This window comes from Lynx rufus, unplaced genomic scaffold (assembly GCF_022079265.1).
Source record: "Lynx rufus isolate CCGP_SWC_20201006 ecotype Redwood Valley unplaced genomic scaffold, mLynRuf1.p SCAF_10, whole genome shotgun sequence".
Taxonomy (NCBI): domain Eukaryota; kingdom Metazoa; phylum Chordata; class Mammalia; order Carnivora; family Felidae; genus Lynx; species Lynx rufus.
The window spans coordinates 73521963-73540309 of record NW_025814824.1 but is presented as its reverse complement, the minus strand read 5'-3'; the positions used below and the strand labels follow the sequence as shown (position 1 = coordinate 73540309).

Below are 18347 nucleotides of genomic sequence, written 5' to 3'. Positions count from 1 at the left end.
GCTGATCTGCTAAAGCTCTACCAGAGGGTGCGTTCCCAGAGCCTGAAGAGGAGGCAGGGAGAGGAGGAAAAGCGAATGAGCACAGTGAATTCATCTTTTTTTTTTTTTAATATTTATTTATTTTTGAGACAGAGAGAGACAGAGCATGAATGGGGGAGGGGCAGAGAGAGAGGGAGACACAGAATCTGAAGCAGGCTCCAGGCTCTGAGCGGTCAGCACAGAGCCCGACGCGGGGCTCGAACTCACGGACCATGAGATCATGACCTGAGCCGAAGTCGGATGCTTAACCGACTGAGCCACCCAGGCGCCCCAATGAATTCATCTTTTAAAAAAAGAAGTATTTATGTTGACATAAGCATCCTACCATTATCATGTCTAACAAAATTAACAGTACGTGTTCTTTTTACTCAGCAGGGGACACATCTTCCAGCAGCCACAAGGGATGCTGCTGCCCTGGTCTCCTCCCTGCAAGGTTTTGTGTAGATCCTGTGCAGTGATGGGGAAACTGCAAAGCAAACTCAAACATAGCACTTACAAGTACAGGTACGGCAGTCCTACACAGACGGGGATCCCGTGGTTTAGCACGTGCATTAAAATTCCCTAAAGAGGCGCCTGGCTGCCTTAGTCGGTAGAGCATGTGACTTGATCTCGAGGTTGTTGGGTGTAGAGATTACTTAAAAATGAAATGTTTAAATTTTTTTTTTTTTTTTTAATTCTCCACTAAAGAAAGAGAAGGCCCAGAGCGATTAATGATGACCTTCCCGGAACAGTCAGTTGGGTCTGTTTTCTTGTGGATGAGAAAGAGTTGATTAGCTAGTGTCCACAGCCACACAGAGAGGGGCCCCGCAGCTTTGGGAATAATCTCCAGGGTGAGCAGAGACTCCTGGCTTCTTGGCTTCAGGATTCCCCTTTATCGGATTCCAGTCCTTCAGTCGTTCTGAACGTGCTCAGCGATAATAATCCCGTTTCTGGCAATGGCCGTGGGTCTCCTTTCTGTACCCCTTTTCCAGGTTTCTCCTCAGCCTCTCCCGTAGCCCACCTCCTCTTCCCCTGGCCCCGCTGCACTCCATACCGGTGGGCCTCTCATTTGCCGTCCTCTCTTTAGCAGGCCCGACGGAATTCTAGAAGAGAGAATTCAAACTAAAGCTTGTCAGGAGTATAGCCCAGCCCACGTGGATACTGTGTCTGTCGTTGCTGCCCTGAGCTCAGACCTGTGTGTCTCTGGAGGAAAAGATAAGGTGGGGTTTGCGTGCTTGACAGGGACCCAGCTTCTTGAGGACGTGGGAAGCTATTTGAGAAGGGAGCGCTGGTTTTGCATTTCTGGAAGCCGTGTTGAGTCGTGTAAAACCATGGGCTTTAGACTTAGGCAGACTGGGTGTAAGTTCCTGCTCTGACTCTTCCTGTTCTCTGGGCAAGTCGTGTACTGGCCTTGAGCCTCAGTCTCCGTATCCATGAAATGGGGATGATAACGCCAGCCTCCCAGGACAGTGGTGAGGATCGGGTGGTAAGATCTTTGGTGATGTGCCAGACCACCCACGTGCTTTTTATAAATGCAGAGTGTTATTCCAACCAATCCATTTTCATACCCACACACAGACGCAGGAGTTCCTCATCGCCAAAAGACTTCCAGTCTCTTTCATGCAGTTCTTCTGTCAAAATCTCTACCCTGGTGTGTGTGTCATGATCTCGCCCTTCTGTGCTCTTGCCCTTCCTCCCACTGTCACTTTGGATCAGGAAGCCCCCCCACCCCCCACGTCTGGATCTATCACAGCACTCACAGCTAGGTCATTGGTAGCAAAAGTGATTCTTTTAATTCCTCTCATTTTCACATTGTATTTCACGGATTCTAAGACGCTCATGTTTTTTTACTTTAGCACCTTGGAAATCAGTACGCATCTAAAAATTGACGATAGGGGCGTCTGACTGGCTCAGTCCATAGAGTGTACACCTCTTGATCTCAGGGTCGTGAGTTCAAGCCCCACATTGGACATGGAGCCTACTTAAAAATAAAAAAAATAACTAAAATAAAAACTGATGAGAAAGCATGGTAATCATAATTTAATTGGCAGCATTTCGTCTTAAAGTCAATACCATCTTAGATGTATGAAATTTTATTTATACGATCTTCACGTGTTCAAGGTAGGTAGGGAAGGGTTAGCCTCTCTGTTTGACAAATGAAGAAACTGGGATTTAACCAGGTCCAGTGCTGACATGCTCCTTAACTCTCTAGCAATGAACTACCGGAGACCAGGCCAGAGGATGCTAAATAGGGAGTCTCCTGCTCAGGAGGAGAAATGCTTACAACAAAATATTAAAGTATACACCTGGAAAAAGGATACAAAGAAAGTTTTAATAATGATTCTCTCTGGCAGATGGGATTATGGTTTTTTTTTTTTGAAATTAGGAAAAAAAAAGAGTGATCTGTTTTTCAACAGTGTGAATATACTTAACAGTACTGAACTACACACCTTAAAATTATTAAGATGGTGATTTTTTTTAAGATGGCAAATTTTTTAAAATTTTTTTTAAAGAGGTGTAAGTGAGCAGGGCGGGGTGGGGGGCAGAGAGAGAGAGAGAATCCCTAGGAGAGGCAAGGAGGGGGGAGGGTTGGAGAGAGAGAGAGAGAGAGACGGCACTCACCCGAAGCAGGGCTCGAGTTCCCCTGATGTGGGACTTGAACTCACAAACCGTGAGACCATGACCTGAGCCGAAGTCAGATGCTTAATGACTGAGCCACGAGAGATTTTTTTAAATACACTAAAATAAAAGTACAATACAAGTAGGGGGAAAGACTATAATCCCATGTAGAATTGTACTTCAGCATCTACAACCAGAACCTCAACCTGAGTCAGTTCCCCTTGGGGAGTATCCTCTGAACCCATCAGTAAGGCTCCAAGAAGTGACCCATGGTCCTAGAGGTTGGTCAGGAGGAAAGGAAAGAAACTGTGTAGGGGCACATGAGGAGGGAGGCAACAATAAAGCCCCAAGGCTCGACAGGGAGGGTGAAATTAGGTGGGGAATGAAGTGATGGCTTGTTGTTTCAGTTAAATAAAAATTCACTTAAAATTGAAATATTACAAAGACTCTGGTGACTGTGATGACCCTCTGCAGACAGCCGTGGCCTACGACTGGAAAACCGGAAATGTGGTGAGACGTTTCAGAGGACACGAACGAGAAATCACTAAGGTACTTAGCAAAGGGTTATCCTCGTGGAGGGAGTTTGGAACTGAACGAAGGAGTATCCAAGAGCTCTGAGTAATAAGGGTGATTGAGTATTCAGTCTTTTTATTTATTTATTTATTTTTAATTTTTTTTTTTTTAATGTTTATTTATTTTTGAGAGAGACAGAGACAGAATGCAAGTGGGTTAGGGGCAGAGAGAGAGGGAGACACAGAATCCGAAGCAGGCTCCAGGCTCCAAGCTGTCAGCACAGAGCCCGACGTGGGGCTCAAACTCACGAGCCGTGAGATCATGACCTGAGCTGAAGTCAGACGCTCAACCTACTGAGCCACCCAGGCGCCCTGAGTATTCAGTCTTAAGGAAAATGCAAGGGCTTCATTGGATGCTGTGAACCCTTTCTCGAGGAAAAACAGAGCAGACCGTTCACTCAACCATTGTTGCAGGCCTATTAGACACGATTTTTATTTTGTCACCAAGCCCTTAATAGCTCAGGTGGTAAGCAGAGAACAGCTCAGAATAACACCCCTGACTGTCCTAACTCCACAGGGGCATGTACTGAAGGCTGCCTGTGTGTTCACTGTAGCCAGAAAAATGACAGGAACCTTCCAGTCTAGTTGGGAAATTTTTTAAAAAGCCAACAATGGTTAAATAAAAATTAATTTTGGGGCACCTGGGTGGCTCAGTCGGTTAAGCCGCTGACTTCGGCTCAGGTCATGATCTCGCGGTCCGTGAGTTCGAGCCCCGCATCAGGCTCTGTGCTGACAGCTCAGAGCCTGGAACCTGTTTCAGATTCTGTGTCTCCCTCTCTCTGACCCTCCCCCATTCATGCTCTGTCTCTCTCTGTCTCAAAAATAAATAAACGTTAAAAAAAAATTAAAAAAAATTAATTTTGTTGGGGCTCCTGGGTGGTTCAGTCAGTTAAGCATCCAACTTTGGCTCAGGTCATGATCTCGTGGTTTGTGACTCCAAGCCCCGTGTCCGCTCTGTGCTGACAGCTCAGAACCTGGAGCCTGCTTCGGATTCTGTGTCTCCCTCTCTGTCTGCTCCTCCCCTGCTTGCACTCTGTGGCTCTCTTTCAAAAATAAATAAATGTTAAAAAAATTTAAAAATATATTAATTTGTTAAGAAAGCATTACAGGGTAGAGTGAGCTTGCAGCAGAAATGATAGAGAAGGCCAATTTCTACAACTGCCTCTCTGGAATCCCCCTAAATGAACTAAATATCGGAATCGGGATGGAAACTTTGCCAGAATGAAACTGGGCAACAGCCAACAACTCACGCGGCACAGAGTATGTTGTTGACGTGCCAAGGGCCGTGCATGCAAGAGCCTCAAGCCCTAACACCCTCATCCCCCTGTTTCCCATTAAAACAGTTTTTTAAGTTCATTTATTTAGTTTGAGAGATAAAGGGAGAGAGAGGTGGGGAGGGGCAGAGGGAGAGGGAGAGAGAGAGAATCCCAAGCAGGCTCTGCACTGTCAGTGCAGAGCCCGACCTGGAGCTCGAACTCTCAAACTGGGAGATCATGACCTGAGCCAAAAATAAGAGAGGGAGGTTTAACCACCTGAGCCACCCAGGCGCCCCGCCCTGTTTCCCATTTTAAAGTCCAATCAGACCAGCACACTGGAGCATTTTTTTCTCTCGAGCAGATAGCCTGTGTGCACAGATCGAGCCAGTTCTTCAGCGCCTCTCGTGACAGGATGGTCATGATGTGGGACTTGCACGGCCCCTCGCAACCAAGGCAGCAGTTCTCTGGCCACGCCATGGTGGTCACTGGATTGGCCGTGAGTCCAGGTGGAGTAAAACAGATCTCTTCCCAGCGCCCTTGTGCTTTCTGAAAAGCCCCGTGCCGGGCCCATCTCACGGACCCACCTTTGCCTCGTTTCCCCAGACTCTTCACAGCTGTGTACTGGCTCTCGGGACAACACCCTGCTTCTGTGGGACGTTGGGACCGGCCAGTGTGCAGAGACAGCTTCCATCTCCAGGAACCTGGTAGGAACTCAAACTTGGAACAGAGCAGGACAGCAGGAGGGAGCATGGGGTGAGGCAGAGAACCTGGAGAGAGAGATCAGAAGATCCATGGCCAGGCAGTAGAGGTGTGGGTCCTCATTACTGCTTACCTCGAACTCGGCCTCTCAGGGTTATCAGAGTGGATGCTCTCTTGAGATGTTCTGTTTAGTTTATATCAGAATTTTAAGTGGTGTCCTCATTTATTCCCTCAAAATATAGTTACTCCTTACATTCTGTGCTAGGAGCGGGGTTAGCGGCCCAGGACACAGTCCTCGTCCTCCAGGATCTCACAACTTATGCTTGTTGTGTGTTCTGTATATGTAACATTGTGCAGAGACATAAGCGTGACCCTTTGCTTTATGTATAATTTGCTGTGTTTATGAAGACCAGCGTTTTCTGGTAGCAGACTGGTATATAAACTCCACAGTCTTTGAGGTCAGTCATACCTGGGTTCACATCATGGACCCATCACTTTTTTTTTTTTTAAAGTAATCTCTACACGTGACGTGGGGCTCGAACTCACAACCCCGCGATCAAGAATCACATGTTGTACTGATTGAACCAGCCAGGTGCCCCAACATCCATCACTTTTAAGCTGTGTTACCCCAAGACAGTTAATTAGAATATGTCTTCATGTATAAAATGGGGGGGATCCTGTGACCTGACATGGTAGATGTTCCTGTAGTGGTCATCAAATGTCAGTCATAGTCATCTTTTCCAATTTCGAAGACAACTATCCATGGCAAGGTATGCTTGCCTTATGCCCTCCACATTTGTGGAGGTTGCTGGAAGAAAATCCTGTCCCCTTGGGTTGTTTTGAAAATGGTTTCATGCCTGTCCAGCAGGGGGCTACAAGGGATGAAGAGAAAGAACACTCTTTCTGAACCCTGTGAGGCCTTAGACTAGGGTTTCATGGTCCCACCGTAGAACGTAGAAGGTAGAACGGGGGCTGCTCTCCTTAGCGGCCACTCGCCGGCAACTCTCTACTGCGTGTTTGGGCGCCTGCATGCGTTTGGGTACTCACGACTGGCCCAGAGCTGCTACCATTGCTCCTGCTCATCCGGGGTTTGCCAGTGGAGCATGACTAGTGGGTGTCTGCAAAACAGAACCCCTCCAAGTCAAAGGTACTAGTCAGCATCCTTGAGAAGTAGGGCAGGGGTGTTATTTAGCAGATTTTTTTTTAACGTTTATTTATTTTTGAGAGAGTGAGAGATCACAAATTAGGGGAGAGACAGAAAGAGAGGGGACAGAGGATACGAAGCGGGCTCTGCGCCGACAGCTTCAGTACTGACGACAGTGAGCCCGATGCGGGGCTTGAACTGACAAACTGCAAGATCATGACCTGAGCCAAAGTTAGATGCTCAAAGGACTGAGTCACCCAGTCGCCCCAAGCACAGTTTACAGGAATTACAGTAGAGGAATGATTCGGTATGGAGAAGTTTTGAAAATTTTGCTTTTCCCAGGTCACTCACTTGTGCTGGGTCCCCCAGGAACCATATATACTACAGACTTCTGAAGATAAAACCATCAGGTGGGCTTACTGAGCAGCTGGGAAAGGGTTTCTGGTGAAGGTTTGTGGTTCCCGTGCCGACGTGACTCCCTTCCCCCTCCGCTCTCCACATCGCTGTGCCTTTCCAGAGCCTTCTGCCCTTCTGCTTCTGCCCTTCTCTGGGGTTGGGGTCTGTTAGAGGTTGGAAGCCAGGAAGTCGGGCCAGGAAAAAGCCCCTGTCCTGGATGGTTCTGAAGCAGCTGATTCTGTCTGACCCCCCCCCCCCCCGCCCTCCACACACACACACCCCTCACCCGCTGTGTGAATGTATTCACATTAAGCTCAGGACGTTGAGCTCACGTTAAGCTTGTCCCCCCCTTCGAGCTGCCCGGCTCCACTTGCCACCGCTGGGTGCCAGCCCCCGGGTGAAGCCTTGTCTAGGGAAATGGGGTCGGAATCCCTACCAGGGGAGTCAAGAAGTAAATCGTTCTTGAGCAGAAAGTATGACTGGGAACTTTGGATCTCAGAAGAGATTCATTCTACTTAGCAAATAGCAGGAATGAGGTAAAATGAGATGAGAGATCGAATAAAAAACTCCCCCATGGACCCCATGGCCCAGGTAGGCCAACACCTGTAAATCTTTTGTATCTGATTCTAGAATGGTGACTGCTCTTCTGGATCATAATAAGTATCTTAAAAAAAAAATTTTTTTTTAAATCACAGGCACAGAAATATCCTCTTCTCCATTGAAAGCAGTATCCCAAAGGGCCAGATTAACAAATTAACTTGTACAATTAAGATGCTTGGTCTAAATTCCTATTAACTGGATCTCAAAATAGAAAGAGCTCAGATGTCTTTCAAATTGGTTATTTCCTGGCAGCTTTGGAGTCTCCAAGCTTGATCTGGTTCATACTCCTGTTTTTAGGTGAATCATGACTAACGTGACTGCCCGAAGCAGCCAAGAGCCGAGACTTATGGTAGTTGGTATTTCAGACAAATTTACCACGGATTTATTTCCTGCTGTAATTCCTTTCAGATTATGGGACAGTCGGGGGCTGCAGGTAGCGCATATATTTCCCACAAAGCAGCATATTCAGACCTACTGCGAGGTCAGTGAGGATGGACACAAATGTATCTCCTGCAGCAACGGCTTTGGAGGGGAAGGCTGTGAAGCCACGGTAAGAGACTGGGGGGTCCAGGTTTCTGGTTGCTGAGCAAATTACTTACTCTGACCTCGTGTCTATACTGGCTACACAGGCAGGCTCTACTAATGGCTCAGGCCTATTCCAAGTGCATACTGTAAGTGAGCCTTTACATTCCAGAAGCTTCTTTCAAGAAACCTCCATTAGCCTTGGGCTCTCTGAATCGGTAGCAGAAAGAGGGATGGGATGAGAGTCAAGATAGAAAGGTGCTAAACACAGAACCTTCTAATGTCCCTACTTGCTAATGTCCCTACTCCCAGCAGGGCTTAGAAAGGGGAGGGATTATTTGAAGAGCCAAGGATATTCCCATTGTACTTGTGGTCACAGTAAAGCAGCCTCAAGCTCTTCAGGAAGCTTGAAGCCCCAGTGTTGGTTGAGGGCCCACCCCATCCCTCACGCATATATCTTTCCTTGCAGTTAATTTTGGGTTAGATTGCCTCGGCTCCTCCAAAGTACCTTGGATTCCTAATTGTAGAATATGGGTTAAAGGGGCATCTAGTCCAAATAAAACAATTACAGCCCCCATTTTTTCAGACATTACATGCCAGACACTGGCCTGAGCACATTGCATGCATTATCTCATGTAATCCTTTAAACAACCTCATGAGTTAAATGCTATAATAATCCCCATTTTACAGATGAGGAAATAGAGGCATGGCAGGTTGAAATCTCTTGCACAAGACCACACCTCTACCGACTGGGCCGGCCAGGTGCCCCATGACCACACCTCTAGCAAGTGGTAGGTTGAGGTGTTGAATCCCAGGCTATTGATGTAGCATCTCTTCACCAAGCTAAACATTTCCACCTCCTACAATTGACATGGCGTCCTGTGATTTCATTGTTTTTTGGACACAATTCAGATCACTCTCGCCTCTGAATGTTATTCTCCTCAATTACACGGAGTCCGGTGATTTTATGCTTTTTTGCACACAATTCAGTTGGCTCTCCTCCCTGCACGTTGTTCTCTGGATGGTCTGATTCATATCAGAGAGAGTGGGGTTGGCAGCACCTCCTTTGCTGTGGAGTCTCATCTTCATACACCGAGGTTCAGCACGTAGACAATAAATCAGAAAGTCTGCGCCTACGTGTACTTACGAGAAGGGTGCTCCTGACTCTGCGGTCTCCACAGGACCCCCAGGGGCCAAGAGGCTGATAGAAGGCAGCTCTTGAGCTGTAGGCAACCCCAGGTGCCTGGCTAGCTCTGTTGGAAGAGCATGTGATTCTTGATCTCAGGTCATGAGTTTGAGCCCCATATGGAGTGTAGAGATTACTTAAATAAATTAAAAGCTTTAATTTTTTTTATTAAAAATTTTTTTTAACGTTTATTATTTTTGAGAGAAAGAGACACAGAGCAAGCAGGGGAGGGGCAAAGAGAGAGGGAGACACAGAATTGAAAGGAGGCTCCAGGCTCTGAGCTGTCAGCACAGAGCCTGACACCGGGCTCAAACCCACAAACCGCGAGATCATGACCTGAGCTGGAGTCGCTGCTTAACCGACTGAGCCACCCAAGCGCCCCAATAAATTAAAACTTTAAAAAAGACAGTAGGCAACCCCATACTGTCCCATCATGCTGTAGGGCGTGGAGCTTTCACTTCCCTAGTTGTGGGAGGCAACAACTCTCCTGGCACACCCTTACCCAGGGTTGTTGGAGATAATTGATGTTTAAAATAACTGCTAGACGGATAGATGATTCGGTGTGTGGATGGGATGTGAAGATGAGGGGTGGCCATGCGAGTACGTAGGTGGAAGGAATGGGTGGCTCATGAGCAGGCGGGGAGATGGAAGTCAGTGACCGAAGCACGTATGCAGCTGGAAGGTATGCATGTATGAGCTAGCCTATGTCATTACTCTGCAGTTGTGGGACCTACGGCAGACGCGGAATAGAATATGTGAATACAAGGGGCATTTCCAGACTGTCACATCCTGTGTCTTTCTACCAAGAGCATTAGCCTTGATGCCTACAATTGCCACCTCATCACATGACTGCAAAGTGAAGATTTGGAACCAAGATACTGGAGGTAAGGAGCCTGCTGTCGGTGTTTCTCAAAGCTTCGTGGCATCCTAAAAGCTTCCTTGAAACTCTTTCCATTGCTCAGCAAATACAAAGCCACTTGTGTCCTACCACTATCCAGGCCCCGAGTGGTTACGGGAGGACCAGGATTCTGTTCAGCCTCTGGCTAGAAGCCATCACCACATGAGCCCCGGTACCATGTTGTATAGACCAGTTCCTGAGAGATCAACTATATTTGGCTCTTAGTATTCTTTCTATCTGAAGTTCTTCACCAGGTTTTAACATGTGATGCTCAAAATGTCTGGAAAGGAGAACAAGGATTGCCACTTTAAAATTCCTTTCTCAAGGACTAAAATGAGAGTCTCAGCTCCTGGTGGGGGTGTGGTAGAGTAAGATAGTCTCAGAAAGTAAGACAGTCTCAGAAAAACAAGTCTCTGCCTTGTTTTGATGCTGCAGCTAAGGTCTGAGGTCGCAGCAAGGTCATGACACTTCAGAGCACCAGAGAGAAAGATGTTTTAGGGAACACGGTGAAGTGGTGTGTCAGACCCCACTCCTGCTGGCTGATTGCTAAATATTTAGGAATGTTTAATACGGTCATAGCGGGAGTATTTACACCCCCAAAATTGGCAAATGCTGTGAGTGATGGTGGTGGGTTCTTTCCTTCCAGAAAGCTGCCTTCCTAGTACCCCACTGCCTCCGTGCTATTTTTTTTTTTTTGAAGTTCACTTATTTTTCAGAGAGGGAGAGCGAGCACACGCGAGTGAGTGCGCACAAGTTGGGGAGGGGCAGAGAGAGAGAGGAAGAGAGAGAGAATCCCGAGCAGGCTCCACGCTGTCAGCCCAGAGCCTGACGCGGGGCTCCATCTCCCGAACAGTAAGATCATGACCTGAGCCAAAATCAAGAGCCGGACATTCGCCTGACTGAGCCACCCAGGTGCCCCCATACTCTCTTGTCCTGGACACAGGGTTCTGTCGGACACACGGAACGGTATTAACCTAGCAAACCTCACGACAAATCCCTCTTACGGTAATCTTCCAGAAACTTAGCTCCTGGGAGGGGAGGACAGGGAGCCCCCTCGGAGAAAAGACGTGAGATCATGTCTAGTGGTCACATGGGCCAAACTCCCAAAGGGAGGACAGCCCAGCTGTGCCCCACCCGGAGCTGCCCAGTGCAGCTGTTTTGGGATTCAGTGTCCAGGGAGAACAAGGTCTGAAAGTGCTGCCCTGCCCACCAGGTGTGCCCCTACGGCCTCCAAGATGGAGACGGGGGGAGACTGTGTCAGCTGGAGGCCCTCAGACTGCCCTTCGGGTCCCAATTTCCTTTGTCCTGAAGGGAGCAAGACCCCAGAGGCCAGCAGCTGGAGATCAGTGTCCTTATCTGTTCTCCTCTGCCCTGGCCCCTGCCTTGCTCTCTGGGCAGGTGGTAATTGAGGGCAATGTGTTAACATGTCCTTGCAGGTGAGGCCCCAACTGTCTGAACGTGCTTCCGAGTGATACACATCTTGTTTGGTCCATGTGCCGTTCTGTGTAGTTGAAGCCGTGTGGTTGACCCCGGGTTGACTTCCCCGCTGGTGCGCGGGGGCTGCTCTTACAGGGTTCCACGCAGGTAGCGCGCGCTTTACTTACCCGCGTTTTCTCAGAGACCTCGCGTTCCATGACGCCGCGCTCTTGGCCTAAGCCGCTGGTTCCCTCTTCCTCCCCCAGCCTGCCTGTTCACCTTGTCCCTGGACGGATCAGGACCTTTGACTTCCCTGGCTGTTGGCGACACCGTCTCCTTGCTGTGTGCGAGTTTCAGCCGAGGAATTCACCTGCTCAGAGTGGACTACAGCCAAGGGCTGGCACTGCGGGAGGTGGCAGCATTCTGAGGCCAAGAGACATTCACTTTCAAACCGTGGCCTGTCCTTTCTCAGTGTGGCTTTGTTCTTCCCTGTGATCTTGCGGGGGGTGGGGGTGGGCGGTGATGTGGGACCAGGGTTCTCTGCTTAGTTCCACTCAGAAGGCATATCAGGGTTAGAAGCCACTTTAAGCCCAGGTGCCGTTTAGAAACATGAACTAAACATAAAGTTCTCCATCGAGGTGAAATCCAAATACAGTTTTCAGTGACCTTTTGGAACTGCTCTTCAAAAACCAAGTTTATGGCTCCAAATGGTGCCCTGCATGTGTAAGAGTGATAGGCCTCTGTGAGTCAGAACACAGGGTTGAGTCTGTCGAACTGGCCTGTTCCATGTCTCCACGAGAGAAGAAGATGCAGGGGGGAGGCACACCGTTCTGGCAGCCTCACGGTGATCCAGATGGGGAAGGACGGTGCAGCTCCATAGCGGAAATGGATTGCAGACATGAGATTAAGCTCCAGTCACTGCTCCTCAGCAAGGTGAAGAACCAAAGTTAGGTCAAGAAAGAAGTCTTGGCTTCTACTCGGAGGAGCCGCAGAGTGGAAGGAGGCACGTCCTAGACCGGTGCTGAGGTGGCATGAAAATTAGACCCCAGGTGGCTTGGAAAGGTCAACAGCCCAAGGGCCTTGCCCAGAATCCTAATTGTCAAACCTGTTCCGTGCATAAGAAAATGGGGAGGTTCTGGGCGCCCGAGTGGCTCAGGTTATGATCTCACAGTTCGGGGGTTCGAGCCCTGAATCAGGTTCTGTGCTGACAGCTCAGAGCCTGGAGCCTGCCTTGGATGTGTCACCCTCTCTTTCTGCCCCTTCCCCACTCGTGCTCTCTCTCTCTCTCTCAAAAATAAACATTAAAAAAAAAGAAAGAAAGAAAATGGAGAGGTTCCAAGATTAAGGCTACAACAAATTTCATTTGTACATTTTAATATTTTTAGTTAGTTTTGTATAAACTCTTGGGGATGGCCAGCGTGAGCCAAATGGGAGTTTACAACAACAACAGAACATAGAGAAAACAGAGGGATGGACTCAACCGTGTGCTAGCTAGTGAGTCCTCCTGGGTGAGGAGGGGCACAGTGCTCAGGTCAGCCTGTGTGGCCCCCAAGACATCAGTCCCCAGCCTGGTGCTCACCAGCCCATTTCCTTCACGGAGGATAGAGTCCCTCCTGCCATCAGGCGAGTCCACACATAAGGCAACAGAGGCCTGGGGATTCCCTTTCTGATGAGTCCCAACCAAAGAAAGCCTTTGTACTTGTCTTCCCTGGCCCCTGCCTGTCCCTGATACCAAGAGATGACAGCCATCTTCCTCGTCTCCCTCCTGTTCCTCTTTGGGGCCAGCTTCCCCATGGGACGATCTTAAGCTAGTGCAGTGTCAGTCCTGAGTTTGACTCTCCACTTCTCCATTTAGCTGGGTGCACTTGGGTGTATAAAATAGCAGTTTCCTCACCAATAATGTGGAGCGAATAATCCCACGTTCCTGACAGTGCTGTTCTGAGGACTGAACAAAACTATATTAAATGCCAAGCAAGGTAGCGGGCGCTTATAAAGGATAACCATAGTTAATTATTGCTCTCTGTCTGGACTGAACACTCTCCTCTCCTCACAAAACATTTACCATTCCTTCACCCATTCTCCTTAGATCTTATTTCTAAACCTTTAGTCCTTTTGTGGCTTCCCTTCGACTCCTTAAGTTACGGATCTTTGAGGTCTGGAAGGACAAAGGGATAGCGGGAGAGGAAGCTATTTCACTGAGCACCCACAGCCGTCTGGATACGTTTATTCTCGCCACAAATCGTGTTATTCCCGTGTCGCAGATGAGGAAGCTGAGGCCCGAGAACATTCAGTCCTTTGCCCGAGGTTACACACGGAGAGAGGAAAGAGAAGAACGGAGATCTGAGCCAGGGTCTGCCCAACTCAAAGCCAGAATACTTTCCTTCCCACTCCTTTGTCATTGTGTGATGTCACAAAGTTCATTTTAGAAATTCGTAGACTATGACGCTGTGTGTGTATTTTCTAGACCAGTTACTAACTTTTTTGGCTCTGAGGAGACCCTCCTGGCCAGGTGCCCAGAAACCATACACAGGTGTCTCAGGGACGGTCCTAGCACATCCTGAACTTCTAGTGCTACAGCTAACCCTTTCTTCGGGGAAGAAGATGGGCGGTAAGTCAGGAAGTCTAAGGGAGTGGGTTGGGAGGGGGTCCCGGGGAAGAGGACCAGAGGGGATGTCCATGTGAGGAAATCATAGGCCTCTGATGAATTAGCAGGGTTCTCTTAGCAAAAAAAATTGTTTCCCTGAGCTCTACGCATTTGCTCAACTTAAAAAATTCTTATCTGTGCATTTTAAGTGGCAAGCAGATTAATAAACGCAAATGTTTGTGTAGGAGTTTTTAGTCTCACATGCCCTACTCAGGTACTCTCAGCTGATGCACACTACGACAATGCATTCATTTGTTCTTTGGACATTCACTGAACACTTCATTTTAGAGGCTGCTCCTGTAAAATCATGCAAAGAAATTTTCCAAAGACAGTTGACCTTTTTTTTCCAGAAAAGCAGATAATCCCTTGGAGTCTGACCAATTATATATTTAAAATGTAAAGAAATTTATATATTTGCTTATATAAGTTAAATATATTTATTTCCGAGGGGCGCCTGGCTGTCTCAGTCGGTAGAACGTGTGAACCTTGATCTCAAGATTGTGAGTTTGAGCCCCACATTTGATATAGAGATTATTTACAAATAAAATATCTTTGGGGAGCCTGGACGGCTCAGTTGGTTGAGTGTCCGATTTCGGCTTAGCTCATGATCTCATGGTTCATGAGTTCGAGTCCCACATTGGGCTCACTGCTCTCAGCACAGAGCCTGCTTCTGATCCTCCACCTGCCTCTCTCTCTACCCCTCCCCCGCTTGCACTCTCTAAAAAATAAGTAAAAAAAAAAAAACATTAAAAAATTTTTAAAAAATCTTTAGAGGTGCCTGGGTGGCTCAGCTGGTTCAGCATCTGACTCCTGGTTTCGGCTCAAGTCATGATCTCACAGTTCATGAATCAGAGCCCCTCGTCAGGCTCCGCACTGACAAGGCTTGGGATTCTCTCTCTCCCGCTCTCTAAACAAACAAACTTTAACTAAAAAATCTTTGAAAATATACTTATTTCAGGAAAAATGAGTCATGATTATTAAAAGATTTTTTTTTTTTGGTAGCTGAAATTATCTTACAAGATGATCTTTATTTTTACTGAAAGTTTAATTTTTTTTAATGTTTATTTATTTTTGAGAGAGACAGAGCATGAGCATGAAAGGGGGAGAGAAACGGGGAGACACAGAATCTAAAGCAGGCTCCAGGCTCTGAGCTGTCAACACAGAACCCAACACGGGGCTCGAACCCACGAACGGTGAGATCAGAACCTGAGCCGAAGCTGGACGCTTCACTGACTGAGCCACCCAGGCGCCCCTATTTTTACCGAAAGTTTTTAAATGATCTGGAAAAGATACAATTTGAGTGCATCTAGGATGTATATAATTTATGTCCCAATTTGTATTCAAAGTATTATTTTTTAAAAATAGCTACCAGCTGGGGCGCCTGGCTGGCTCAATTGGAAGAGCCTGTGACTCTTGATCTCGGGGTCATGAGTTTGAGCCCCATGTGGGGTATAGAGATTACTTAAATAAATAAAAATTTAAAAATAAAATAGAGGCACCTAGACAGCTCAGTTGACTAAGCATCTGACTCTTGATTTGGGCCCAGGTCATGATCTCTCAGTTTGTGAGACTGAGTCCCACAACGGGCTCTGCACTGATAGCTTGGAGCCTGTTTGGGATTCTCTCTCTCCCTCTCCCTCTCTGCACCCCCCCTCTCAAAATAAACATTAAAAAATAAAATAGCTACCAGCTATTAAAGTATTATGATACACTAGATATCATCAGTATTACAAAAGTATCAAGTCCCCAATATCACTATCTTCTTGAACAATGATTATTAAAGCAAATTCCCCAGGAGTTCTGAGTTTTACCGTCATTGAAGAAATACTTCCTGGCAGAAATGTAATGTTTTCAACACTGGTATCGAGAGACATGTTTTCAGTCTGAAACGGCCTTGATTTTGACATAGGAATTACAAGTATAGAACTCAGGTCACTTGGTGAAAAAGGAGCTTCACTATTTCTGGATAGCCTTTTGAAAACAGAATGAGTAAAGAAAAGCTTCATCCTGAAAAATGCAGCAGTCCGCTAATGTTTCCTGGAGTGGGCACCTCTTGGCACAGGCTGCCCTCCAAAGCCTACATCCCCCGCTAGCACGGCCATGAGAACAAGTTCTTGTCGGTGGACTGTGAGTGGAAGTGATGTGTGTAACTTCTACCTTATTAGCTCCAAAAGAGCGTGTTTGTCTGGGGTTACCACTCAGGGTCCCTTCCCACTCCCTGCAATTCAGACCGCCAGGGACAGCTTCAGCTATTCACATGAGGACAAGATGACAGAACAGCAGGAGAGAAGGAGCCCCGAATAACCCTGAAATGCTGAGCTGTTCCACCAGCCTGACCAGCTAGACTGTGACATGAAAGAGAATGAAACTTCATTCTTTTTAAGCCGCTGTATATATTTTTAACTTAAAGAAATATTTATTTATTTTGAGCTATAGAGAGTGGGGGAGGGGCAGAGAGAGAGACAGAGACAGAGAGAGAGAGAGAGAGAGAGAGAGAGAGGATCCCAAGCAGGCCCCTCACTGTCAGTGAAGAGCCCCACACGGGGCTCAATCTCACGAACTGTGAGATCGTGACCTGAGCCGAAATCAAGAGTGGGTCGCTTAACCAACTGAGCCACCCAGTTGCCCCTCCAAGCCACTATATATATTTTTTTAACTTTTAATTCAAGCATAGCAATCATAAATAATTTCAGATGCCTTACGTTCATAGCTTGCTGATTCTCCATAAGCCAAACACACTCTAGTAACCAGTACTTCCGTGAAGAATTGTAATACATCCCGGAATCCAGGATTCCCTCATTTTCTCAAATACAGAGACGTATGTGCTCTATATTTCATATACTACTTTCACAATCATAATTTCACCTGAGTCTTCCAATGACATAACACTGTGAGACAGGCAGTGTGGAGTATATTACCTCCGTTCTGCAGAGAAGAAAAATGACTTGCCAAGGAGCACACAGCATGTGGCAGAACCCACGTGGCAACTCGGGTCTTCGGACCTGTGGACTGGTTCTTCCGGCCAGAGCCCTGGCCACCACTGCTTTCAGTGGTGTCCCGGTGGTGGTGGGCCTGAAGGCGAGGGACAGGGGCAGGTAGGAAGAGTCTGGACCTATGGAATAAATGACGTCAGTTAAACATCACAAACAGAAGGAAAGTCTGATCCTTTCTCAGCGGTTATCTCCCCAGGGTCTGAACGCATCAAAGTGCAGAGCCCAGCTTTGGGGTGATGGGAATTGGTGGCAGCCAGCACTGCTTGCCCAGACACTGGCTCTCTCGGTTCATTCAGAAATAATCTTGTGGAAACTGGCCAACTTCACATAACTAACAACCATGAGGACATTTGAAATGAGGCTACATGGAATGCCGTCCATGATTTGCCCTAACTGAAAAACACAGGTAACAAAACAGCACCACACAGCATCGTCCCATTTGGGTAAAAATAAATCTGTACGTGTCTGTACATTCATAGATAAAGGTCTGGAAGAAATGGAGTAAAAATGTACCGGTGTAGGGGCGCTTGGGTGGCTCCGTTGGTTGAGCGTCTGACTTCGGCTCAGCTCATGGTCTCGCGGTTCGTGAGTTCAAGCCCGGCGTCGGGTCTGGCCTGACAGCTCAGAGCCTGGAGCCTGCTTTGGATCCTGTGTTTCTCTCTCTCTCTCTCTCTGCCCCTTCCACCACTCGTGCTCTGTCTCTCTCTCAAAAATAAATAAACATTAAAAAAAATTTTTTTTAATGTATCGGTGTTATCTCTGGGTATTGAGTTTAAAGATGAATTTATTTTCTGCTTTATGCCTTACTATATTGTTTGGTTGTTTTTGTTTTTGTTTTGCAATGAGGATAAATCAGTTTTATTATTTTTTTTGAAGGGCGGGGCAGAGAGAGAGGGAGGGAGAGAGAGAATCTTAAACAGCTCCATATTCAGCCTGGCCCAGGGCTCAATGCAGGGCTTGATCTCACAACCGTGAGATAATGACCTGAGCCAAGATCAAGGGTTGGACGTTTAAAAGTTTATAGGATAAACCGGCTCCCTCTCATCCATGTCTGCCTATTACCAGCATCTTGTGTGTCCTTGCAGAGACAGTGCATGTACAAGGAGACACATCAATCTATTTCCTTTATTGCTTTTACAATCAAAAACAAGACTACTTTCATTCTGAAGAAAAGGTTTAGAAGAGTATTTTGTGATGTAGAAAGATAAGTGAGAGAAAGGCTACAAAACAGTTCATCGGGTATCACATATCTTTATAATAATTAGTTTTAAAAATCACATTTGAAATCCTTATAAAGAGGCATGGCGGTCGTGGCGGTTAAGGGTGTGGACTCCCGACACCAGGCTGCTGGTTCAAATCCCAGGCTGCCACTTCTTTTCCTGGC

General features: G+C 47.2%; 1 protein-coding gene across 1 annotated transcript; it reads left to right on the top strand.

Moving 5' to 3' along the window:
- Positions 1-442: 442 nt before the first annotated feature.
- WDR31 (WD repeat domain 31) lies at positions 443-11776 on the top strand. Its single transcript, XM_047096844.1, has 9 exons — positions 443-543; positions 1106-1238; positions 3112-3186; positions 4827-4971; positions 5069-5169; positions 6651-6718; positions 7713-7854; positions 9734-9896; positions 11593-11776. The coding sequence occupies exons 1-9, from the start codon at positions 443-445 to the stop codon at positions 11751-11753; spliced, it is 1089 nt and encodes a 362-aa protein (XP_046952800.1). The 3' UTR covers positions 11754-11776.
- The last annotated feature ends 6571 nt before the right edge of the window (positions 11777-18347 follow it).